Genomic DNA, 24733 nt, shown 5'->3' with positions numbered 1-24733 from the left:
GTCTTGTGAGCACTCTTCCCCCCCTTTGATTCTCATTGGGACTGTCACCCCTTGGGCATGGAGGATCGTGTCCTTAAGGAACGACCACTCATCTTGGACACCCACTTCCCCAACTCCCCAGGACCCCAGTGCCTCTCCTACCAATCTCCTCAACTCGTTGAAGTTGGCCCTCTTGAGGTCAAGGGCTACTGCCTTACTGCAGGCCCTTGATACCCTGAGCTGTATGGTGAATTCCAGTAGGCGATGATCACTGTCACCCAAGAGGTCAAGAACCTGGAGTCCCCTCACCAGGTCATTGACTGTGGCCAGGAGGTACCACTCGTGGTACAAAGGTGTCAAGTTGGGAGTAGAATTGCCTTGGGTATTAACTGCTGTTCAAAAGTTTGATACCTCCCCACCCATCAGTGTTAATATTAGGTTGCACAAGCACTTTTTTATAATTTAGGCTACCAGAAAGTTGGTGTATTTTTTGATCAGTTTCCTGTATACACTTACTAATAAAAAATATGAAAAAGCAAGTATGTAAAATATCTTAAATAGTGGTATGTTAGAATTATAATTAGAAAAGGGAATGGCTTCTGATGGGTAAGCATGAAGTGATACTCAGCCAGGGAGCTGTGGGGTACTGCTGGATTATTTGAAGGATGTCTCAAGATGTGAGGAGATAAGCACAGGCTGAGGGTCTTCCCAGCCTGGTTGCTCCCCACCCCCCACCCCCACCCCCACCGCCTCTGCAAGGAGGTAAGCACTTGGATAATTGTTTTTGAAATGGGCTACTGCTTAACTTTAAAAAGTTATGGAGGGGTGCCTCGAGTCTGAAAAGGTTGAGAGCCACTGTCCTAACCAAACAGAGTAATAAGTTCATTAGGCTCAGAATTTGGTGTATGCTTGCATGACTGCATGAAGCAGATGTTAGCAAAATGGTACTATTGGTTTTTTTTGCAGTGCAAATACAGTAGATGGGGGAGGTAAGAGAATTGATGCTTATCAACTTGAGATGAGCAAAATGAGACACAACGCAGCGATGATCTTACTGAACTTAACTAGGCTGTCACACAATTGAAGGTAATGGAAGTTTTGTTTTCATTAAGTTTGGTAGGAATGGGCTCTGAGAACGTACAGATCATTGAGAACTTCTCCCTTCATAATCTGGAAATACGGTTTTTCCATGAAAAAGCTGGTGTTTGCTCTTTTGTTTTGATGAAGGATTCTTTTGTCCTGTGTAGGCTAGGGAGGGGAAAAATACTCATGAATAAAACACACCGGCACTTTTTCTAAAGCTCATTTAGATTATGTACCAGTTTGCATAGCTATTGTTTAATATAGCTTCCAGAGAATCCTTGGTGTTGCCATCTCTGGCGTTCCCTGGGACTGGATGTTCCTTGTCTCTATAATAGGCCAGTAGAGCATTCAGCCTTCTCTTCTGTTGCCACATCTATCCTGTTGCCTCCGCCAACTGTGCCAGCTTCGTGGACTCTTTGTCCATTCTTCCCATAATCTGTTTTTCTCCATACTGGTGTCGGAAGTTAAATGTCTTCACCGAGGTAGTCTGAAAGGTAGTTGTGTTATGCACAATAAAGTCTCTCCAGGAAACCTACTATTTTTCCCCCAAATAGGAAAAATAGCTGGCACTCTGCAGCTGCTGGCTGGTTAAAACAGCAGTTAGGGTATCTTGTAAAACCATTTCACAATGACCCCTGTAGAATTTTTAAGTGCATGCTTGGCAGAAGATAGTTAGCCATCCCAGACTGTAATTTCTTCTTTCATAAAGCTGCAAAGCAAACAGTAGCAGGACTTCATGAAGCACTCTTACCATGGCCATGCTTTGCTGAAAATCATTAAACTACAGCATAGCTCCAAGGTAACTTTTCTAATTTAATAGACATGTAAGACACTAAAGAGGGTTACAGTAGTCATTATTCTTCTGGAATAGACACTGGACCCATAATTTAAAAAAAAAAATAACTTCAACTTTATTTAACCATGGTTTAACATTTATATTGCAGCAGTGCATAGAAGCCTTAAAGCTGTTGTAGAGAGATATGTAAAATGGCAGCATTTCATAGTGTAAAAGGGTTTTTTTGTTTTTAGTAAGAATTCTTTTGTGTTGTAATGACTGGCATTATTTTCTGTTAGGGCTCAACCACTCATAATGCTACCACCCCAAACTCGTTCAATTAAACACTTGAGCAGTGTGCATCACTATATTTCTATGGTATTGCAATTCTTAAGACAGGTAATGTTTTTCTAGTCTTCTAACAAAATTAAATTTTAAAGTTGGATTTGCAGACTGCTTGAATAACTAACATCGACAAACCTTTTCTGTTAGCTTTGCTTTCTGCATCAAATTTTATAAGCTGTCAGGAGTTTGCCATATCTGTATAAAAACGTACCTTCATCTGAAGATAGTACAGACCCTAATTCACAATGTACCCGCACCTACTTTTATATTGATTGGCTTTAATGGTTACTTTCAGTGGTGAAAATGAGCAAAGCCGTCACATTTTTGTATTACTATTTTTTAAATGTTAAAAACCTAAGACATTTGTCTAGTCTCTTGAAAAAACTAGCCTGTTTTTAAAATAGGCATACCTTATACCAGTAAAATGGAAAAAAAATTAGTGCTAAGCAAAGTTATAAAAATTGCTGGTTTTACTAGAATCTCCACATTTCCAGTATTTTTTTCCATTGAAATTTGAGAGGCTGAACACTTCAAGGGGTCAGAAAACATAACAAATTAAACACCCACTGGTTGACTCAAATGTGCACTTCTGAAGTTTTGAGAAATGGAGTCTGCTTCGGTGAAGTTAGATGCATGAAGACTTTTTCAGGCATTGTAGTTTGGTATGTTTGGTGTCAAAGCTCTTCAGAGATGTTCTTTCTGCTGCAGCTCTGGGAACAATGCACAGTTTATGTAGATGTTTGTATACCTTTAGTTATTTGCCTGTCAAAAATTGCTGTAATATCATGATATCGTTACCCAGTTTGTGCAGATTGAGGGTGGGGAGGGATGAATGAGAGAGAAGTATTTTTTTTTTTTTTTTTTGGAGTACTGCATCATCCAGTTCGTCAGGAATGAGGCCCTTATTGGGAGACATGTCTTGTTCCTGGTTCTGTAGTCTGATGGTTTATAATTTTGGCCTGATAACAACTGGTTGGCCTCGGTTTTCCAATCCTGTAAATGTGCCTAGATGTGTTTTCTTCTTGAGGGTGTATAGAACTGAAAACGCCATGATGTGGTGTGGGCTTTTTAGCATTATTAAATTTAAATGTTACATTGTAAAAGGAAAGCCAACCTGTTAAGAAGTGAGGAAAACATTTAAAAAATGGTGTAGTAAAAAAATCACTTTTTCTTTAAAAATGATACATTATATTCAACATTCACAATTATCATCAACCAAAATTTAGGTTTTTTTAACACATGCCCAATATCTCACCATTCCAATTGTGACTAAAGTAACCTTAACTCAGAATTCAGAAGCATTTTCAGAATTGTGAATGAAGCATGCTGCTTTGACTTACTATCATAACTATTTTGGATCTTCCTTGCTCCTACCCTAAAACAGAAGTGCATTGGGACCCAGTTACCACTTCTGCCTCCTCAGCAGTGATGTAAAGATCTGTATTCAGCTTCTAAAATCCCTATCCTTTGCTAAGTTTCATATTTCACCTGGGTAGCTTGGATGTGTGCCGAATGCTATTATAATTTGCTGTGTTAGGGATTTGCTGCTACTATTAGGTAACATAAGAAACCACATTAGGCACTGCATTGCGTAGAATGGCTTTCTGTGTCAGGGTGAAGGAACATTTAATAATTAACATCATTAAAACAGACTGAAATGTCCTTTTTTCCCCCCTGCACTAACCATCATAAGATGAATATCTAAAATTTGAACTAGTGACTGGAGGGTTTGATTTCATTTTAGAATTAAAAGTAAGTTTATAGGTTAGCATTTCCTTTTTATTTCTGTCCTCCTTTGTATATTAAATAATTCATGCTGAGTATGTGATTCAGTCAAGAAGTAAGACCCTGAATCAGATAATCCATGTAGAGTGAAATTGTATTTCTAATTTTTTGGGGAAGGAATTGTTTGTAGAAACAGGTTTCAGAGGGAAGTTGAGTGGCAAAGAAAGTGGGGTGTTTGGTTGTTTTAAAAAAATTTTTGTATGGCATAAGCTATGAAGGTGATTAGGTACCATGGAGATGAGTTCTATAAATACCCAGATAGACGAGAAGCAACTAAAAATGAAGTAGTGAACAATAAATATTTAAATTATTTCCAGTGACAGCCATTGAGACGTTACCTAAACTCCAACCTTGGTGCCCATGCACATGTACACCCGTACCGGCACAATCTCCCTCATCTGCCATTTTTGACTGGGGAGGAAAAAAAAAAATCTTGAAATGTGTTTTAAACACAGCTGTGGTTAAATGTTGGTTGAAAGGCTACACTGTTATATAGGGTTAAGAAAGGAGTGCTCATATGACTGGCTGATGTTACAGATAGCCTCTGTCTGTATCAGATGTTTACCTTGTCTCATTTTACTTGAGAGTAATTGTTGCACTTAATACTATTGGGGATTGAGTAGGTATACTTTATGCGGGAAGGTGATTTTTAATCTTACATTGGCATTGATCTGGTGTCTGGGTAAGGTGTTAGGCAGACTGCTGTTGAAGGTGCTGAGATACCAGACTCACTTTAAGTGTGAGGAAATCCCATAGCTCCATGCTTCTGAGAGAGAGCCAACATAGTGTCTATGTTCTGAGCAGTTTTCATATTGGGGAAGCCACAGAAGTTCAGGAAAACCTTGTTAATTTGACATTGCATTGTTCAAAGTATTGGATATCTCATAGTTACTGTCATTCCCCAGCCGACAGGATAGGCTAGATATCAGGAGGCGCTACTTCATGGTCAGGGCGGCTAGGATCTGGACCCAACTTCCAAGAGAAGTGATGTAGGCTCCTACCCTGGGGGTCTTTAAGAGGAGGTTAGATGAATACCTTGCTGGGGTCGTTTGACCCCAGTACTCTTTCCTGCCATGGCAGGGGGTCGGACTAGATGATCTACTCAGGTCCCTTCCGACCCTAGAAACTATGATTTGTATTCTTTATAATATGGATAATTTGAAATGTGGTTACTTTGAAATTTGAAGCCATTTTTTGGTCCTTTGGACCATAAACCCATGAAAACTTGTTTGTTTACTCCAAGGTACAGTACTACTACGTAAATAATAGTGCAGAATTAGTCTGCATAGCAACAGTCCTCACCACTGTTCAGTAACGTGTTGGTAATTTTATGTTGCCAGAATTATATACACCTCTGGCTTTCAGTTATGTGCAAGTCCAGCAGGGGTGAGCTTCATGGCAACCAAGAAGTTAGCACTTTCAGAGAAGTTGAAAATGATATATAAAGCAGATAAGAAAGTGAAATCCAAAATGGAAATTGCTTAAAACCATGTTGGGTTTCAGCTTGTTTGAAGATTTGCAATTCGGTAGAGAAGATGGCAACAGAAGGCTATAAAACCAGGATGAAGAAAGGACTCTGAAGTGTAAAGTTATTTATATTCAGAAACTGAACTGTTTCCAGTGGTTTTGTGATATGAGGGTGAATAGTATCCCAGTATCTGGGCTGCTAGTTAAAGAAAGCAGATGAAATTGTGTTGAAGCTAGGAATAGAGTTTCAGTGTTCTAATGCTTGGCTTCCAACATTGTCACAACATCATTTTGCTTTGTGTACATGGTGAAGCATCTTATATTGATGTGGCTGCAAGTGTGAAACCAATTCTGGACAATGCATGCTGAAGGACACATTCATTGCTGATGAGACGGGACTTTTTTATAACTGCAGCCTGATAGATCACTGGCATTTAAAGGAGAAATGTGTCACAGGTGGGAAGAAAAGCAAAGAAGGGCTCACTCTACTATTCTGTTGCAATGCTGATGGTTGTGAGAAACTACAGCCGCTAGTGGTGGGGAAGTTTGACAATCCCTGATGTATGAAAGGGATGAAACACCTGCCATGCCTATACCAGTCAACAAAAATACATGGATAACTATTGTTTTGAGTGGCTACTCCAACTTGAACAGAAAATGGCATGCCAAAATTGAAATATGCTTTTACTAATTGAGAACTGTGTGGCCTGCAGTTGTGAAGGATTAGGTTTGAAGCATGTGTGCGTGTTCTTTTTCCCATCAAGCACCACAAGCTACATGTAGTCCCTAGAGCAGGAAATAATACACCATGCTGTGATGACATACTGGAAACAACTGGTGCATTATCTGCTGAGATGTTTCCAGGAATTCAACAAATATGCAAAAATGGAACATTCTTGATGCTATGAGAAATGTCATTGCAAAGGATAAACTGCTTTGAACAGGGTGGCTTTGGCACTAAGGTTGCTGAAGAAATTGAATTTGAGCAAGATGATCCTGACTAGGCTGAATTTCAAGGAAAAATGGATTGCTTCACAGCTTTCCAAGAGTCCGTCAATGTTGATGATAAAGTGTCAATGCTGAAGGAAGTAGTAAGAGAGCAAGTCAGGATGCCCCCACAGAGGAAGAGGTAGAAGAAAATAAAGAGCGATGTGTCTGAGCAAATGTGTGCCACAGAAGGAGGTACATGCAGTACTCACAGTTCTCAAATCTGTGCTGAAAGACAATGCTGCTGCCATGGAGGAGGGAATACAGAAAGCCATGAAAAAAAATTAGCTGAATCGTCCATGATCAGTGTAAAAAGACGGTTAAGCAGACCACAGTGAGTTATTTCTCTAAGAAACCTGAGAGAGATTATACAGGCACTGTATAATGGCTTCATGTAATAAATATAGTGTAGTACTGTAGTTTGGATAATGTGAACCAGTTTATTATGAACTCAGTATTTTTTGGTCCCCTGTGTTTTGAATTAATGAGGTTTTCCTGTAATCTCAATGTGTACACAGTATCCCACGGGCTAGATGGAGTACCAGAGGGAGGGCAGAAACACGTGCATCTTGTGGCTTACAAAGTGATGGTACTTATGGTGCAGAGAGATTTCTTATTTGTAAGCTTCAGAAGGAAAGAAAACCTGTTGGGTAAAATCTGTCGCTTTTTGACTGTTTCTGTGCTCTAGCAATTAGTCTTAATGAGAGTTCTGGGGGGAGGAGATAAGGGAATGTTTTCGATTTCTTTAAGTCTTCACTCTTCCATGCTTACTTTAAAGGAAAATAGAGCAACATTTCAATACAAGGTGGTTGCAAGTTAAGATATTAGTCCCCCTTTAATAGCATGTGTGTTCAAACATCTTGACACTTACCATACCATAAATGTATACCTGGTTATGCAATTTCTGTTGTGGAGTACTTTTTCTACATTTCTCCAGAAAAAAAGGCAGTTAATCTAAGGATCGGTCATCCATTTTAAAGTGATTTGAAAGTGATACCTGCTGTTTTACAAATAACCCTCATGATTACTGAAATTAAAAAATTAAGCAGGTGGGGGGAAATGTTTCTCTCCTCCCCTCTTCTCCATTCCGTTCTTGATGCATTTTATATGCATTTTGATTATTTTTTCATGGGTGGCTTTGTTGCAGAAATGGCTGCGGTTCGTTTCTCGGGAGGCGAAGAACTCTCAGTCTCAGACACACTCCATTAGCAACACAAAAGGTATATATTTGCAAATAGGGTCAGAGCGAAGACAAAAGACCACACTCTGCCCCCGGGGACAACTTCTCAGCAGGCTTTATCCCCTCTCTCCTGAGCACGTGTGCAGAAGCAGGAACTCTTACAACTCATTTCCGGTTCATACAAACATATATGAAATGACGTCACGTCATCCGTCGCATGTGCATTATAATTAACTACTTAAGTATGCGGGGCAGATAGGCTTATATGCATTAGCTAATTGCGCCTGCTCAGAAAGTACTTTAGGTTACCAAAAGTTCAAACCTTCTCTGCTCCAAGGACAGGACTATTAAAAATTGCAATTTACTCTTATCTGCATGAGAACGCTAAGGAGTATATGCTTTGCTGTAACAAAGAGAAAGTAAATTTGCAAAACGGAGAGAGAGTGATACCTTAATACAAAGAGCCCTTAGTAGCTTCTCCTCCAACCTTCCCCTCCCACCAGGGAGAGCTGGCAGCTGTGCTCTTCTAACTACACTATTGATAATGCATTTTCAATAATATTTCTAACAGCTTGTTGCATCATGCTCATTGTGAACCCTCCTTAGAGCTATACGTGAGAACTCTTTATTCGTGTTGTATGTTAGTAACAACAGCATCTTTAAAGCTGAGAAGGCAGCAAGTAGGTGGATGCACAGTGAGAAAGAGATAGAAGAGGGAAGGTAGTTTGATGACATTTTCTGGACTCTCTTAAAGCAAGTGAAAAGAGAAATCTTCAAGGAATTCCTAATTTCCAAAATTACAAAAACAACAAAAATCAGACCATGCATATTTTCAAATATGCTCTTTCAGAAATTTAATTTAAAGGACTTTGTGGGGAAAAATATTCAACTTGAAAACCTTTCTTAATGCATTACTCATTGGAGCTTATGCTTCTAAGTCAGAGTGTGGGTGTTTGATTTTTCTTGAGAGGAAAACCAGAAAAAGAAAGTAACACGTTTTTATGTAATTAGATGGTTCATAGTGTTCTTTCTTCTCAGACCAATTTACTTATGTAAAGCATAGCTTTATTTATACATTTTGTTTTTAATTTACTTGCTTAAAGAAATTTAGATAACTGAACATGTTAGCATTCTCCTTTTTTATGCAAGTTGAACAGACAAATGAAAGCAGCAACCTTGTCTTTACTTCAGAAAGCCTTCTCTAGTCAGACTTAGTGATTATTTTTAACTTGTTTCCACTGAGAGGCAAGTCTGATATTTTTTTTAGTCTCTTTGTGATCAGATATAGGGTATGCAATCTCTTGTGAAGCACAGGTTATTGAATTAAAATACTTAATTGTATGTGTTTGTTGAATGGGACAACAGAGATTCTTTAGCAGTGGTGAGGCTGTTTAATGCTTCATTGTCTTTGTCAGTGGTTCTCAGCCTTTTCAGACTCAAGGCACCCCTCAGAAATTGCTAGCTGTTTGCAGTTCTTCCTTTGCAAAGAACTTGGATTGCAACAGGTCAGAATATTTTTAATGCTGTGGCTTCCTGTGTGAAAACTCTGGGTTTATCCTTGAATCATATTTGTACATTGAACACTGCTACATTGCATGGTACCCCACAGCAACCTTGAAAAGATCTCAGGGCACCTAGTTAAGAATCCCTGCTCCATGCATATCATCCATACAGCTGTTGTAACTGGCACCAGGAGCATTTTCTCTCTTCAAAGAGGAATCTTACAAAAGTATACAGCCCTGTTAATGGCTCCTGTACCCTTCTGGAATTTGAGGCCTAGCAATGCCCTGACAGTCCCCAGGTGTCAGCCACGGATACAGTTTAGAGCCATGTTTTGTAGTTCTGGTCTGTGTTAGGGGTCACCCTAATATGCAGCAGTCCAAATTGTAGGATGCTACAAATATTGTTAAAAGAAACTGTTGCATTCAAGTCTCTTCTCTGCTTTGCATTTGGGTGTTAAGAGGGGTCGGGGGAGAGGGTGCTTTTAATTAGTGCAGCTCTGAGAGTCGTGCTAATTACAAGCGCCCAAAGCATCATTTGTATCGGTGTCCCCATGCTGAAAAATGGTGGTGGGGCGCTTTGAACTAAAGCTCGTTGAATGAGCTTTAATTCAAAGTACTGCACTGCCATTTTTCAGAATGGGGACACTGATACACATGACACTGGGGCATGGTAATTACCACACTCCAACAGACTCAATTAGTCAAGTCTGCTCCAGCGTGCTGTAATTACGTGTTTGAAGCAGCCTCTCTGGATGTGTATAAGAGCCACTAAATTGAGGGTGAGCAGCGTAAGTCTAATTTACTATTAAGTTTTATAAGCAGTTTATATATGGGATGGTCTTTGAGCCTTATTTCACCTCACATCCTTGGTGAACCTTTCCTAGGTTGAAGAACAAGGCTTGAGAAGCCTCCATCTGCTGTCCTCCTTGTCCGTCTTAAGTGCAGTTAGGCAGCTTCAGAGAAACACAGGGTGATTGCTGCTTCTCTGCTTAGCTTGTAGCTGATGGACTTATCTTCTTTGCAAACTGCTAGGAAACCATCAGAATTTGGGGAAAAAAAATATCCCTACTATTCCATTCTAAACCTTGAGACCATTTTGGTGGCTTGTCACTGAACTTAGGCAGTACTATCCTACCATGCATATAGTATGTCTTGCCCTAAGCTACTACAAAGAGCAGTGGTTGGGTTGTGCCTGTGGGTGCTCCCCCACTTTCTGGGTAGGTATGCAGGACCTTTTGGTGAAGTCACTTTTCATGCTAACTCTCAGAAGTTCTACTGGTATCTCCTAAAAATATTTTTAATCAAGACCTTTCTCTGCTGAATTTCCCTGTCCTTGTATTTTTTAGAGCAAAAAATATTTCCGGATTTACATTTTGCAGCTTCTTGCTCTTTAAAAAGGTGTATTTTTTAATATTTCCTGAAACATTTTGCCATATGAGATGTGCAGTATTTTTCCCCTCTAAGCCATTAGTTTTATCTTTACCTTGAGCAGCGATTGGAAGATTTTACCCTGTATCACCTTATCAAAAACAGATATGTACTGTGTATTTAAAATTAAGCTGATATTAATATGTAGTGTGGCGTACTTTAGATGTACGTCTTGTTGTGTCACCAGATCCTTTTAGTCTTCTCTTGAGACTCTGAGGGTGCCTATACATGTGCAGGGAGGCTGATCTGATATGCTGTAATTACAGTGTCAGAGCAGACTCGATTAATTGAGATTGAGTCTGCTGGTTCATGGTAATTACTGCGCTCCAACAGACTCCAGTGTCACGCGTATCAGCATCCCCACACAGAAAGATGGAGGCAGGGGTGCTTTAGCTAAAGCTCATGATGAACTTCAGTTAAAGCGCCCCGCTTCCATTTTTTAGCATGGGGATGCTGATACACGTGATGCTGCAGGTGCTTTAATTAGAGCAGCTCTCGGATCCACCTCTGCCCTCCACACATTCGCGCACACACTCCCAGAGCATGTCTATAAGCACCCTGAATGTTTGCTTGAAAGATTCCTTGCAGTGGAGCATGTGCATGCATAAGAGTACATGTTTATCCCAGTCAGTTGGGACTGTGCAGCCATTCTTTTCCTTTTACTTCTTTGGGTAAAAAAGTATTTTTAGATTATAGCGACAGTGGCCAGCACTTGCTATCGCTACTTCCCTCAGTCATGGACTAGAAAGGTGAAGAGTATGTGGGGAATGAATCTTCAAGTGTGGTGAGAGGGGAATAGATAAAATACCTGGTGGTGGTGTTTAGTCTTCAATGTTCGGTAACTTTTCTGGACGCAAGGAGTAGAGGAAGTTTACAGAAAGAACAGATGGTGAAGAAAGAAATGGCACTTTTTACTGCTCTAACACAGATGAATATAGTGCTATTACAGATACAAATAATATAACCTTTACATGGTATATCCCCTGTCAATACTGTGTGTTTGGAAGGGATGGATAGATCTGCATATAACAAACGAAACTATGGAACGAAAATTGAAGATGGTGACTTACTATCCTACAGTAGTATACATGGTGAAGTGTAGTTTGTATAACTTATCAATTCTGACTTTCAGCTTAATTTAACCAAACTACTATTGTATATATTTTATTTAAAAAGTGGGAGAAGGAGTGGGCATTGAATGGATGTGTTGGAACACTGAGGAAAAGGGTGAGGAGAAATGTAGAATGCATTTAGGATCCTTGCCACTTGCTCCAGTGCCAAATATATGATCAGAGGACATTTCTACACTTGCAATTAATTAAAAACAATAAACTCTGGAAGATATTATACTATAGTTTATCGCTCTGAGGTGCACTGTTTGAATGTGTGCCCAGGACAGCAGCACATTGAGTCGGGTCAGAGCAGCCCCAGCTAGCAGGGGATTCCAGGGGTCAGCCTGCCAGCCTGGGACTGCTCTGACCTAGCTCAGTCTGTTGTGGAGGGCTGGCTGGGGTAGCAGAGTGCTCCAGTGCGGGGCTAGCCAGCAGGGAGCCCCTGCACTGAAGCCCCCACAAGCCCCAGCCAGCCATGTCAGTGTCTACACATGCAGTGCTGCAGAGTTTATTAGTTTCTTGTGGCCTAACAGGACCGCATGTGTAGAGGGAGGACGTTTGCTGTGGAGCTAATTAATCTACTCCTCAGTAAATGTCTCATGTAGGCGTACCCAGAATGAATCATATGGGACCTGTTGCATAAAGGAAGATCAGTTTTCTTAACAGTAACTGGAAGGTAGCAAAAAGTGTACCAGAAAGTCAGTCACTGATAAATTGAAACATTTAGATACAATGCTGTTGAAAAGAGATTTAATGATGATAGTTTAGCTTTCCATTTCTCAGGGCCCCTCTCCACATGAAGCTTAAGGCGTAATGGGATCTAACGCGTGATCCACACAGTCATGCCTCCTCCCATGCCATACATGCATGGCAGGAGGCGTGATTGTGGGATCCAGCATTGGATCCTATCACTCCTTATTGCTGGTACAGGGGAAGCCTGGGATTGCCATCCTGAGCTCCTGCTGCACCAGCAGATAGCAAGCTCATGCAGCTGCCAGTCCCACAGCTGGCAGGACTCCCGGTTATGGCAGTGCCCACTGGTTCCTGGGATTGAGAGTCTGCAGTTAACGGGACTTTTCAACCTCAGCAGTGCGCAGTGGCTGCCGAGGCTGTTCCTCATGTGCAGGGCTGAGAGTTTCATCAGCTGTAGGACTTACAGCCCCAGGAACTGTGGGGCTCTGCTGGGATGGAGAGTCGCCATAAATGCAGGACTGCCGGCCCCAGCTGCGCATGGTGCACCCCTGCAGCTGGGGAGACCCTATTACATGTGCAGATTTAAAGCTGGATACAACCCAGCTATGAAAACATTACACATTTGTCCAGCTGGATGGACCTTTTTGTGGCGTAATAGTTTAGTTCATTTGGACATGTAACTGGTCTAAATTAATTATGCAATCAACTAGTTAATTGCATAATACATGTAAGGTATAGAGGGGTCCTAAGGTACCAGTACATTCATCATACTCTGGAACTCAGTTATTGCTTTAACGGTCTATTCTTTTGACCTTCTGTGCTGTATATTTATGCTTCCCTTCTGCCATTGCATTCAGCTTCTAGATCTCCAGGGATGCCTAGAAATGCCTATGTCATTCGTTACTTGTTGCTTTGTTTTAGCTTAATGAAGGAGTTTGTGTTTCAGATTTTCTTTGCAAAGGAAAATGCCTTAATTTTTTTTTTATCCTGGGTCTGAGATGCTTTCATATCTGCTCTATGTACACTTACTGTATTATATGTCTATTTATATTTTTGAAAGATGTACTTGAAGAATGTATGTATACATTTTCTGCATTAATTGTAACTAGCTTATAAGGATAAATAACTGATAAGCAATGTGCAGAGAGAATCATAAAGGGAGCTGCTATCATATAAAGAAACAGTTTTGCTTTCAGAAAATGTTGGCTCTAAAATGCTTTTTGTTTGGACTGGCCATCTGCTGGTTCAGTTTGAGGTCCTTGCCTTCTCTAGTACTGCTATAGTTATTTATTTATATGCTGCCCTTTGTAACAAAGGCTTTGGCTCAGCTGACAGCAAGAGAAACAAACTTAAAAGGGCAACTAGAACAAGTAAAACAAAACGTGGAAAATAAAACAACAAAGCAGATAGATGAAACCAAAACACGCAAACAAAGTTGGAGACTGCAATATTAAGTGTTCTCAGTATAGCCCTAAATTTTTCACTTTTGATCCCACTTTTGGACCTTTTTCAGATTATTGTCATCCTGCGCAGCTGTTTTAGAAAGGACTTGTAAAGACTACCATCCCCTAATGAGCAAGCATTAAGTGATGTATTAAAAGGACTGTGAGTTGTGAGACAGTTCTGTCACTGACACCTAAGTAGTATGTTAAATCACGTATAAGATACTCCCCAGTAATGAGATTCTGTGTATGGAAAATACAGATTTTTTAAATATTTTTCCAGGTATGGAATCTAATTATTGTAGATTTGCCTTGAATTTTGTCCCTCTCCCACTATTACAACAGGGAAAATAAATTGGGGGAGGGGGCAAGAGAAAGAACCAGAAAGACAGGTTGGGAAAACAGAGAAAATGCAGGGGCTAAAAGACCAGAAAGAAGAAACCTGATAATGAGGGAGGTGAGTAGGAGGAAGAGCCGGGGAGCAGTGTCCTGTTGCTAATGCCTCTGGGTTCTAGCCTGGAGTAAAGACCAGAAGATAGGAAGCAGCAGGGAGGCCTTAAACACAGAAGCAATCTGGAAACTTGCAAAGGCTACAGGATGCAAGTGAGGGAAGGGGAGGAGTCGACCATCCTGAGCAGTAGCACAAATGAGCCTTAAAGGGACAGGCACACTCAGCTCAAAGCAAACGTGGATGAACCTTAAAGGGGAAGGTGCACTCATTTTAAATGAGCATAAATGAATGACGTTGACAATAGTTTTGCTTAGCTTCAGGAGTATCTTAAGAAGGAAAAGATGGAAACAGGTTGAACCAGTGTGGAACCAAGTAAGGGAGGACATAGTTAGGGGTGCATTGATAAAGATTTTGTGGGTCAGTACTCATGGCTCATTATTAACAAGCCGTATATCGGCCAATACAGATTTGATTGCCAATATGCAGCCTGGCAGCTTGAAGGGTAGTGTCTGGCTGGTAAGTCAGTTGGGGGGAAGGGGCATGGGGGGAGCAGATCAAGGCCTCTGCCGTGAGGGGGGGAGGAGCAGGCACTGCCCAACTGGGGCAGGATGGAGCTGGGAGTGGCTTGTCTGGGGAGTGCAGGAAGGCAAAGGTGGATCCCACCTCCATGCACGTACCTTGTGAGTCATGGGGGGCATGTGGCGCCTGATCTGTGGACAGGGTGAGGGCAGGCTGCCGCTGTGGGCTGGGGCTTGGGGTGGCGCAGGGCTCTTCCGAGGAGGCGTTGGGCTGGGGCTGCACTTGGGGCAGGCAGTGGTGACACTAGGGTGGGGAGGGCAAAGTGGGGTCTACAGCCACCCCAAAATTTGCTGTAGGCCCTCTGTAGCCTCCCCTCCGAGTGCTGCTGCCATCTGCCACAGGCACAGCCGTGGCCCAACCCCCCTGGCAGGAAGAGCCTAGCACTGCCCCTGGCCCCACCCTGCAGCAGCAGCCCGCCCTTGCCGCACACAGATTGGGCGACACGTGGCCCCTATGGCTCCCCTGAGAGTGCACAGTGGTGGGATCCACGCCCCCTGGATGAGCCACTCATGGCTCTGTCTGTATCCTGCCCTGGCTGGGCAGCGCCTGCTCCAGCCCCACTCCCTCCCTCACCACAGGGGTCTTGAACTGCAACCCCTGCCCACGCCCCTTCCCTCTCCCAACCATTTCCCACCAACAGACTTACCAGCCAGACACTGCTCTGCAAGCTGCCGGGCTGGCTGTGTACATGCTGCGGCTGTGTGCATGCATGTGGCGTTTATTGGCAACATTGGCCACATCAGCCAAAAAAACCTGATTGCTGATAATGTCAATCTTCCTTTTACTGGTGCCGATGCGATATGGATTAATGTATCTCTATACATAATCTACCTACAAAAATGTGGTATACCAGGGGAGAGGGATTATAAATGTTTTGAGAAAAGGTGCAGTTGGGAACTAGCTTGGTCAGAGACAAATGAGATTAAAGTGGCAGAAGTAATAATATTATTCAGGAACCCAGAGCTGAGAGCAAAGCAGGGAGAAGAAGTCATGAGTGGCAGATTGCAGTGAATGATACTATTAGTGAGGGGAACAGAATTAGAATTTTTCAATGTACAGGCAGTCCTCGGACTTATGATGACACAATTGGTTCCTGAAAACTGCGTCTTAAGTTGAAACATTGTAATACAGAACCAATTTTCTAATAAGAAACAATGTTATAAATGGGGGATTGGTTCCTGAACCAAAGTCCGGTACCCAGTTTTCACCAAAAATACCCCAGAATTTTGTACGTGATCAATTATAGATGAGTAATATAGCTACATTCATGTATTTATGTTGTAAATACTCTCACATTGATTTGGAAGGACTTATTTGAGTGACGTTGCTGGACTTTTTGAAGGGCTCTTGGCTGCAGGTTTTTCTGGAGTGTTGTCTGTGTTCTTAAAATGTCCAAGGAAGTTTGTACAGATGTTCTCCAGGGAGATGAGTGATGCAGCAAACTTGTTTGGTGGCGTGGTGTGGCATCGGATCAAACATTGTAAAATCAAAACTTGCATCATAAAGTTGAAACAGGTTGTCAATATATAAACCTTGTAAGTGCCAAACTTAAGTCAAAATGTTGTAAGGCGAGGAGTGCTTGTATGTATATGCACTACTGGAGAGGGAAAGAATGTGCTCCTTAGAAAGCTAGCAGTTTATGTGGTCAGAGGGAGACCGTGCATTATAGTGGGAGATTTCAATTGTATAATCAAAGTAGGTGACAGAACAGAGGAAGGAGGAAGTGGAGCTAGACAACTCGTCCAGACTGTTAACAAATATAATAAAAGAAGAGTCCTAAGAGATGTGTAGGCAGTGGAGAAAGTTTTTACTAGAACAGCTCCCAGTGGAGAGAAACCATCAAGAATTGACTGTGTCTTTGTATCAAAAGAAATAGGGGTAAGGAAGGAAGAAAACATACATGTGGGTTTTAGTGATCACTGGATGCTGACGGTGGAAATGAGTCCCTTCCCCACAAGAGGGAAGGGACTGTGGGAGTTTTATATGTGTGGCTGTTACAACGTGAATAGATATGTCAGGTACACACAAGATGCTTGAAGGGTGGTGAGCACTTCAGAAATATTTTGAAAGTGCCAGAGGATGGTGGATGATGGTGCCCCCTATCCCCACTACTATTTTTGTCTGGCATGGAACCGTTAACACAAAGAATAAGAAAAGACAAGGGTGTAAGTGGAGTAAAGATACTGGGAGGGGGAGAGGTAAAATGAGTACTACATGTAGATGATATATACAAGGATGCTGGAGGTAGCACCAGCACTACCTATGTAAGATCCTTGGCCCAGATAAAATGCCAAACTTCACAGCTCACTGTTTTTCAGGGGCACCAAAATGCACGTGTCAGATGATACTGCATTTATTCATGTATCATGTGCAGTCTTTTTGAAAATTAGCCATCCAAAATTGGTGTGTATGCCTTAAGCTAGGAAACTGATTTCTATGCCAGATTGGATGCAGATGCTGGGATGGTAGCAGGGGGCTCTGTTTGGTACCAGCTAACTCAGGGCTGAACTAGCCAGCTTGATGGCAAAGAGACAGAGTTGTCATCAGCATCGCTTCCCTTTCCACTTCTGCCTGCTGCAGGGCCAGTGGCTACAGTTTAACCCTGTGGGCTGAGCAGTAAGTGGAGGGGGAGTGATGCTAATGAAGTGACTCTATCTCTGCTCCAGGCAAGTGAAGCTTTTACCCTAGGTGAGCTGGTTCCATGGCAGGTAAGATTGAAAAAATCTGAGGTTTTCCCTTCATTCTGCCTTCTCAAAACAAGGTGAAAGTCTTATTCACCTGCCACATGCCCCTGAATAAATACAGTATTTTCTCTTAATAAAAATGGTCAAAAATGTTTAGGAGTTGCTTTGCCTTTTCTGGGAGGAAAGAAATTTTTGTTGGTGGGGAAGTTGTGATAAATAGCAGGATACCTTTGCTTATAGATGAGGGCTTTTTACCTGAAAATTGAAACAAATTTTCAATGCAAGTATAAATTCAAGAGAAAAGAAAACCATAGTTTAAATACATTAATCTGTTTTAAGTACACAGTTTCCTTATACTTTAGGGTTCTTGGTAATATCCATCACTGTTAACCTCTAAGCATCATACCATATACCAGGGGTTGTCAACTGGGGGTATGCATACCCCTGGGGGTACTTAAGAAGGCCCAAGGGGATACGCGCTGGTGGGCGGGGACGGAGTACTGCCACGCACCATCCCACGCTGCTGTGCAGGTGCTGCCTGCCTGGCTGGACGTGAGGGGCGGAGGAAGCTTGCACACAGCGGCTGTCGCCACTCTGCGTTCAGCCACATGCAGCCCCCTCCTCCCCCCCACCCGTATCCGGCCACTGGCGATACACTGATTCAAAAAGGTTGAAAACCCCTGCCATATACATTTTATAGCTGCTGAAATAGTGTCTTTCCTTAGCCAAGTTTTATTGCCATTGGGACCAGGATTTAGACTGCAATTCAAAAATGAATAGTTCAAACTTGTAATAGAGTAATTACTGAGGCCATATGAAATATGCACACATATGCTCTCTCCGCCTCCCTCTTGTTTTGATTCTGAATCTTTGAATTCTGAAATTAAGCATGTTGGTGGAGGAAGTAGTACAGGTTTCCCTTGCTTTATGTGGGTTCTGTATGTGCGAATTCATTCTTATGCAATGACCCTTTTTATACCAAAAATTCGTTTATATGTGGGGTAAATTCACTCTGCTGTGATTGGTGTGTGGAAGCCTGAGTGCTTTGCTCCCTGCTGCACCTGCGTTGTGCCCCCTGCCTGCCCAGCGGCAGGAGGCACATGGCATCGCGCAGCTCTTGGGGTAGCGGAGCTCAAAAGTGCAGTACGCAGTGGCAGCTGCCTCCGGCCCACACGCAGATCGGGGGGCACATACCCCCCGGGCCTCCACTTGTCCCACCACTCAGGCCAGCCAGGGCCCCACTCAGCCCAGCCCCTGCGTGTGCCCCACTCCCTCTGTCACTGCTGGGGCCTTCATCTTTCCTCCCCTAGCCCTCCCTGGGGTATGGAATGTATCCCTATTTGTTACATTGTAAAGTGAGTTCCCTTTATGCCAATTCAAGTTATGTGCTGTTTTCCAAGTACAGCATAAAGCAATGTGAAACCTTACTTTTTGTCCTTACTCCTGACTTCAACAAGGAAAAGAAGTTACTTTTGGATTGTTTTTGCAGTGGTTATTGCTGGACAGAATACAGGTGCATAGTTGCAAGAAAAAGGTTTTAGTCAAAGTAGGTGAATGAGGACAGCATAGGCAAGGCTGAGCCATGTGACTTAGTGGAAGGTGGTGCTCTAATGAGAGGATTAGCTGCTTATTTCTGGTTGTCTATAGGCAGTGAAGCTAAGCACCAGTTGCTGGCACAGGAGAGCTGTCAGTCAAACCACAGTAACCTCTGTCTCACCTCTGTTAACTTTCCCCAGCAATCTCTCTGTGGCTCATATACATTATATTTTGCACTCACGTTAATATTTCAGCTGGTGATGCAGGGAAGAGTACAATAAATGAGTGGGATCTTTTCATCTTATAGCTTTTTCTTTTTGTATGTTGTTTCCACACAGGAGGTTCCACTTTACAGTTTATCCTACTTAGGTTAAGCCAACTGACTCAAATAGTAGAAAGCAAAGAAGCGAAGTATTTCTTATCCATGCTTTATTGATAAGTGTCCCTTTTTAGCTTCTGGTACTTCCTTTGTATTGCCTGTTTACTGGACCTCTTCTTCCTCATCCTATATGTCTTGATCAATCATAGCTTTGGTGTAACTTCCACACCATGTGCTTTTGCAGTGGCATGTATAAATACAGGGGATCGTGATTCAAGCTATGTGAAATTTTGTCCATAACCTTTAGGAAATGTTATGAGAACTTATGTTCTATACTGATTTTTTTTTTTTTAAACTTGGAATTTATTTTCTTTAGAAAATACAGAATTGAATTATGAATTATGTAACGTTCCATGGTATAAGCACATGTGCATTGGTGTGTATATCATTCCACTGTATGCTGTACCATTACCTCCACAGAGCTGCAATCTCTCCTCATAGCACATGTGAACACTCACTCACATGGGCATCTCTCTTGCTGACTTGCTTATCTTGGCTACACAGGCTCTTTGGTGAATCAGGGAAAAACACTGACAAGGGTGAGAACAGTAGTAACAGGTGGAACTTGATAATCTTTTTGTAGACTCTTAGCATTAGAAAATTATATTAACCTGAATATAGAGAACAGTATATTTTTAGTTTAAAAAGTTCAGAAGTAGCTTATGCCTGATCCACTATCTGTATGTGAAAATCAGAGAGAAAAACTTTAGAATTTATGGTGACTGTTTAGCTAGAGAAACCAGAAGAAAGCGAGTTTTAGAAAGGGAATGCTTGTTCATTGTTTCCTCTGCAAATAGTAAACATTAATAAACATAGAGTGTATAGAAACTCAGATGTCTTTGAAGAATAATTATGTCAGGTTTGGAGACTAAATGCAATTAATATGTGAAACAGAAGAATTTTAAAGCTCCTTTAAAAAAAATCTCAACCCAGCCCTTACTATGAAGTTACATTATTAAAATATATAAAATATATTTCCTATATTTATAGTCTTAACACTAAACAAATACACTGGTAATTTAATAGAGGGCCAAATAGGTAGTTTCTACCTGTGTAGGTATTGCAAAATTGACCTGGAACAGAAAAGCTTTCCAAAAACCTTGTTTTAATCTATGAGAATACTGTTTTAAGTTAAAATATTCAACTTCAGTAATGGAAAAAAATGGTGGGGGGTAGGTGGTGGAAAGTACTGTGTTTTAAAAATGGTAGCATAGTTTGGAAAGTGAAAATGCAGTTGTCTGGCTAAGAGCACTGACGGGAAACAATTATTAAATGGTAAAGTTTATAGATACCTGTTTTTCCAAGATATCCTAGATTATTAGCTGGTGTCATGTTAAGAAATTCTAGAAGGGCACCTTCCTGTTTTAGCTTTTCATCTTTGCTGTTGATATTTAGCCCTTTGGTTGGTAATGCTGGCAGGAGTTTTGTCTTGCACTTTATTTACTTGATGCATCTTTCTTCCCAGATCATTCAACTTCAAGTGGTACTTCCTCGTTTAAACCCAGCCGATCATTGGTCTCTATTCCCACTGCCCATGTGATGCCGTCTAATGCCAGCTCTTCACTTTCCAAACACAGGGAACCTTTCAAGTGTGATGGTTCAAAGTGGAGTACAAGCCTATTACGGTCAGGAGGAAGCAGAAATCGGGGCACACTGGACAACTCTCTGGACATGAAGGATGCAAGGCCTGTAAGGAAATGGTCATCCTTATCTAAACTCAGCACACCGGATACCTGCAGTCAGGATGAAAGTATCCATTCAGAGGACTCCAGGGCTAGTACAGACAGATCAGGGAGAGACAAGACCATGTCACCGCAATTAAGGACAAATGGGCCAAGTTGTTTTCATAATAGTATGGAGTTGCTAAAAATTGAGGATAAAGAAACAGGGAAAAAACAATTGTCTGCGTTGGACTGCAAATACAAATTTGAAAGTTGCAGCAAAGATGACTTTGTTTCAGACTCCTCTCATCGGAGACATGCCTTAGACATGACCTATAGTGCCTTACCTGAAAGCAAACCCACCACAGCCAGTTGTGACGCTTTTGGACAAAAATATGCAACTTTGCAGTCTGTGAGTGGCGTTCCCATTCAGCCCTCAGTGAGGACTCAGATGTGGCTTAGAGAACAGTTGCATGCAAATCCTTTGGACTGTAGGACTGCAGAGGAGTCGTACAGTTTAGCAGCTGGGCAACTACAGCAGCTTGAAGAACTTAGAACAGGAAGTGAACAGTTTATGCAGGTAAGAATAAAACCTTGTGTGTGCTGCCATCAGGTGGTTGGTAAGCAATAAGACATCAAATATTGTTCATTAAATGCTTGGTGCAGAATTCCTCTCATTTCACCTAAACTACTAATGTTTTTAAATTTCTTTAGGCATTAGTATGAGCAACTTTTCATTAATCTTGATTATTGTTTGAATGCTAATAAAGTGGTTCAGTTAATTTTTATATCTACTTGCAATTACCCGTACAGGACAGTTTATCTACATGGGAATGGCACTCTTGCTTTTTTGTACTTGTAATGTGCATGGTGCATCTAGTAGTATTTATGAGACATTTCAAGAGAGGCTTTAATTGAAACAATAATATTGACATGAGCCAGAACATATATTATCTGAATTTTTACAGAAATTGAGTTTCTGTTTGATTCAAAGTTGAATCTTGGTAAGATTGCTGATTGAAAAAATGGCCACTTCACAAATGTTTCTCACATTATAGTTTCATAGTAGCTAGAGTCGGAAGGGACCTAGGAAGATCATCTAGTCCGACCCCCTGCCTTGGCAGGAAAGAGCACCGGGGTCAGATGACCCCGGCAAGGTGCTTATCTAACTTCCTTTTAAAAATCCCCAGGCTAGGAGCCTGCACCACTTCCCCTGGAAGCCGGTTCCAGGCCCTAGCCACCCTGACTGTGAAGTAGCGCCTCCTAATATCTAATCTAAACCTACCCTCCGCCAGCTTGTGACCGTTATTCCTGGTCACTCCTGGCAGCGCATGGGGGAACAGGGACTCCCCCAATACCTGCTGATCCCCCCTGACCAGTTTGTAGCAGGCCACAAGGTCCCCCCTTAACCTTTTCTTGTGGAGGCTAAACAGGTTCAGGTCCCGTAGCCTCTCCTCATAAGGCTTGCCCTGCTGACCCCTGATCATACGAGTGGCCCTCCTCTGGACTCTTTCCAATATCGTCCACGTCCCTCTTGAAGTGTGGCGCCCAGAACTGGACGCAGTACTCCAGCTGCGGCCTGACCAGTGCCGCATAGAGTGGGAGGATCACCTCTTTGGACCTGCTCGAGATGCATCTGTGGATGCATGACAGGGTACGGTTGGCCTTCTTGACTGCCTCCCCACACTGCCGGCCCATGTTCATCGTGGAGTCAATGACGACTCCAAGATCCTTTTCCATCTCCGTGCTGGCAAGAGGGGAGTTCCCCAACCTGTAAGTGTGGTGCCGGTTCTTCCTCCCCATGTGCAACACCTTGCACTTATCAGTGTTAAACCCCATCCTATTCTCCTCCGCCCACCGTTGCAACCTGTCAAAGTCAGCTTGTAGCCTATTGCACCCTTCTAGTGCACCCACATCCCCCCACATCTTAGTGTCATCAGCAAACTTGAACAGGGTGCTTTCTACCCCCTCATCCAAGTCACTGATGAAGATGTTGAACAGTGCGGGCCCAAGGACCGAGCCCTGCGGAACCCCACTGCCCACGTCCTTCCAGGTCGAGAAGAACCCATCCACTACCACCCTCTGGGTGCAGCCCTCTAACCAGTTGGCTACCCATTTGACCGTGTGGGCATCGACACCACAGTCTCCTAGCTTTTTGATGAGGACAGGGTGAGAGACAGTGTCGAAAGCCTTCCGGAAGTCCAGAAAGACTACATCCACAGCAACCCCTGCATCTAATGCTTTGGTGACCTGATCGTAAAAGGCCACCAGGTTGGTCTGACAAGACCTGCCACTGATGAACCCATGTTGGTTGCCCCTGAGCATGCATTCCCCCGCAAGGCCCTCCTGGATGTGTGCCAGGAGAATTTTTTCAAAGAGCTTACCCGGGATTGAGGTAAGACTAACTGGCCTGTAATTTCCCGGGTCCTCTTTTTTTCCCTTTTTGAAGATAGGGACCACATTGGCCCTCTTCCAGTCCTCCGGCACCTCACCAGAGCACCACGAGTGCTCATAGAGCCGCGCCAGGGGTCCCTCAATGACCTCAGCCAGTTCCTGTAGAACCCTAGGGTGAAGATCGTCCGGACCAGCGGACTTGAACACGTCCAGCCTCTCCAGAAGTACCCTAACTAACTCCTCGCTAACCCCTGGCCCAGGCGTGTCTCTCCCGGGGCCCGAGGGGGGTCCAGCAGGGAGGTGGCTGAACTGGTCCCTACTTAGGAAGACAGAGGCAAAGAAATCGTTAAATATGTTAGCTTTGTCATCTGGCATGACGACTAAGTTGCCCATCGTGTCCTGCAGGGACCCCACATTACCCGGGACCCTCTTTTTACCCCCTATGTATTTGAAGAAGGACTTCTTATTGTCCTTAATCCGGGAAGCTAGTCCTATCTCCATCTCTGCCTTGGCCTTCCTGACTGCCCCCCTACATCCTCGGGCGACTGTAACATAGTCCTTCTTGGTGATGACCCCATCCCTCCATTGGGTGTATGTCTCCTTTTTAGCAAAGAGACATTCCCGGATGCTCCTAGTGAGCCATGGGGGTTTATGTGCCCTTCTGCTCCCTTTGACCCTTGTTGGGATTACCTCCCTTTGGGCATGGAGGATCATCTCCTTAAGGAGCAACCACTCACCTTGGACATCTGGCTCCCTTCCCCTCTGGGTCCTCAGCGCTTCCCCAACGATCCTCCTTAGCTTGTTGAAGTCAGCCCTCCTAAAGTCTAGGGCTGTTGCCTTGCTGCAGCCCTTTGCCACCTTACGCTGGATGGTGAATTCCAGCAAGCGATGATCACTGTCTCCCAGGTGGCCCATCACCCGCAGCCCCCTCACCAGGTCATCACCTGTGGCCAGCACCAGGTCCAACAAGGCGTCTCCCTTGGTGGGGCTGTGCACCTCCTGGGTTAGATGGAGGTCCTGCACTCTGGCTAAGAACCGACGTGAGCGGTCAGACTTGGCTGACTGCTCTTCCCAGCAGATGTCTGGGAAGTTCAGGTCCCCCATGATGACCACATCCTTAGCCCTCACTGCCTCTGTGAGCTGACCTAAGAATTCCTGGTCAAGCTCTTCTCCCTGGCTGGGAGGTCTATAGTAGACTCCCACCGTTAAGTCTCTCTCCCCTGGACTGCCTTTTACTCTAACCCAGAGCACCTCAGAGTGCCCCCCCTCTA

The 24733-nt window shown here is 43.0% G+C and overlaps 1 protein-coding gene across 2 annotated transcripts in view; it reads left to right on the top strand.

Moving 5' to 3' along the window:
• Positions 1 to 24733, top strand: part of CEP85L (centrosomal protein 85L) — a 171746-nt gene that overhangs the window by 44014 nt on the left and 102999 nt on the right. The window contains exon 3 of one of the 2 annotated variants that reach the window (XM_090038580.1): positions 20873 to 21648. In XM_090038580.1, the coding sequence (XP_089894706.1) occupies positions 20873 to 21648 (776 nt within the window). The remainder of the gene's footprint in view (positions 1 to 20872; positions 21649 to 24733) is intronic. The other variant, XM_090038589.1, reaches the window with a different exon arrangement.

This window comes from Crocodylus siamensis, chromosome 1 (assembly GCF_052110815.1).
Source record: "Crocodylus siamensis isolate JL-2025a chromosome 1, ASM5211081v1, whole genome shotgun sequence".
NCBI lineage: Eukaryota > Metazoa > Chordata > Crocodylia > Crocodylidae > Crocodylus > Crocodylus siamensis.
This window is presented reverse-complemented; position numbering and strand designations above follow the sequence as displayed.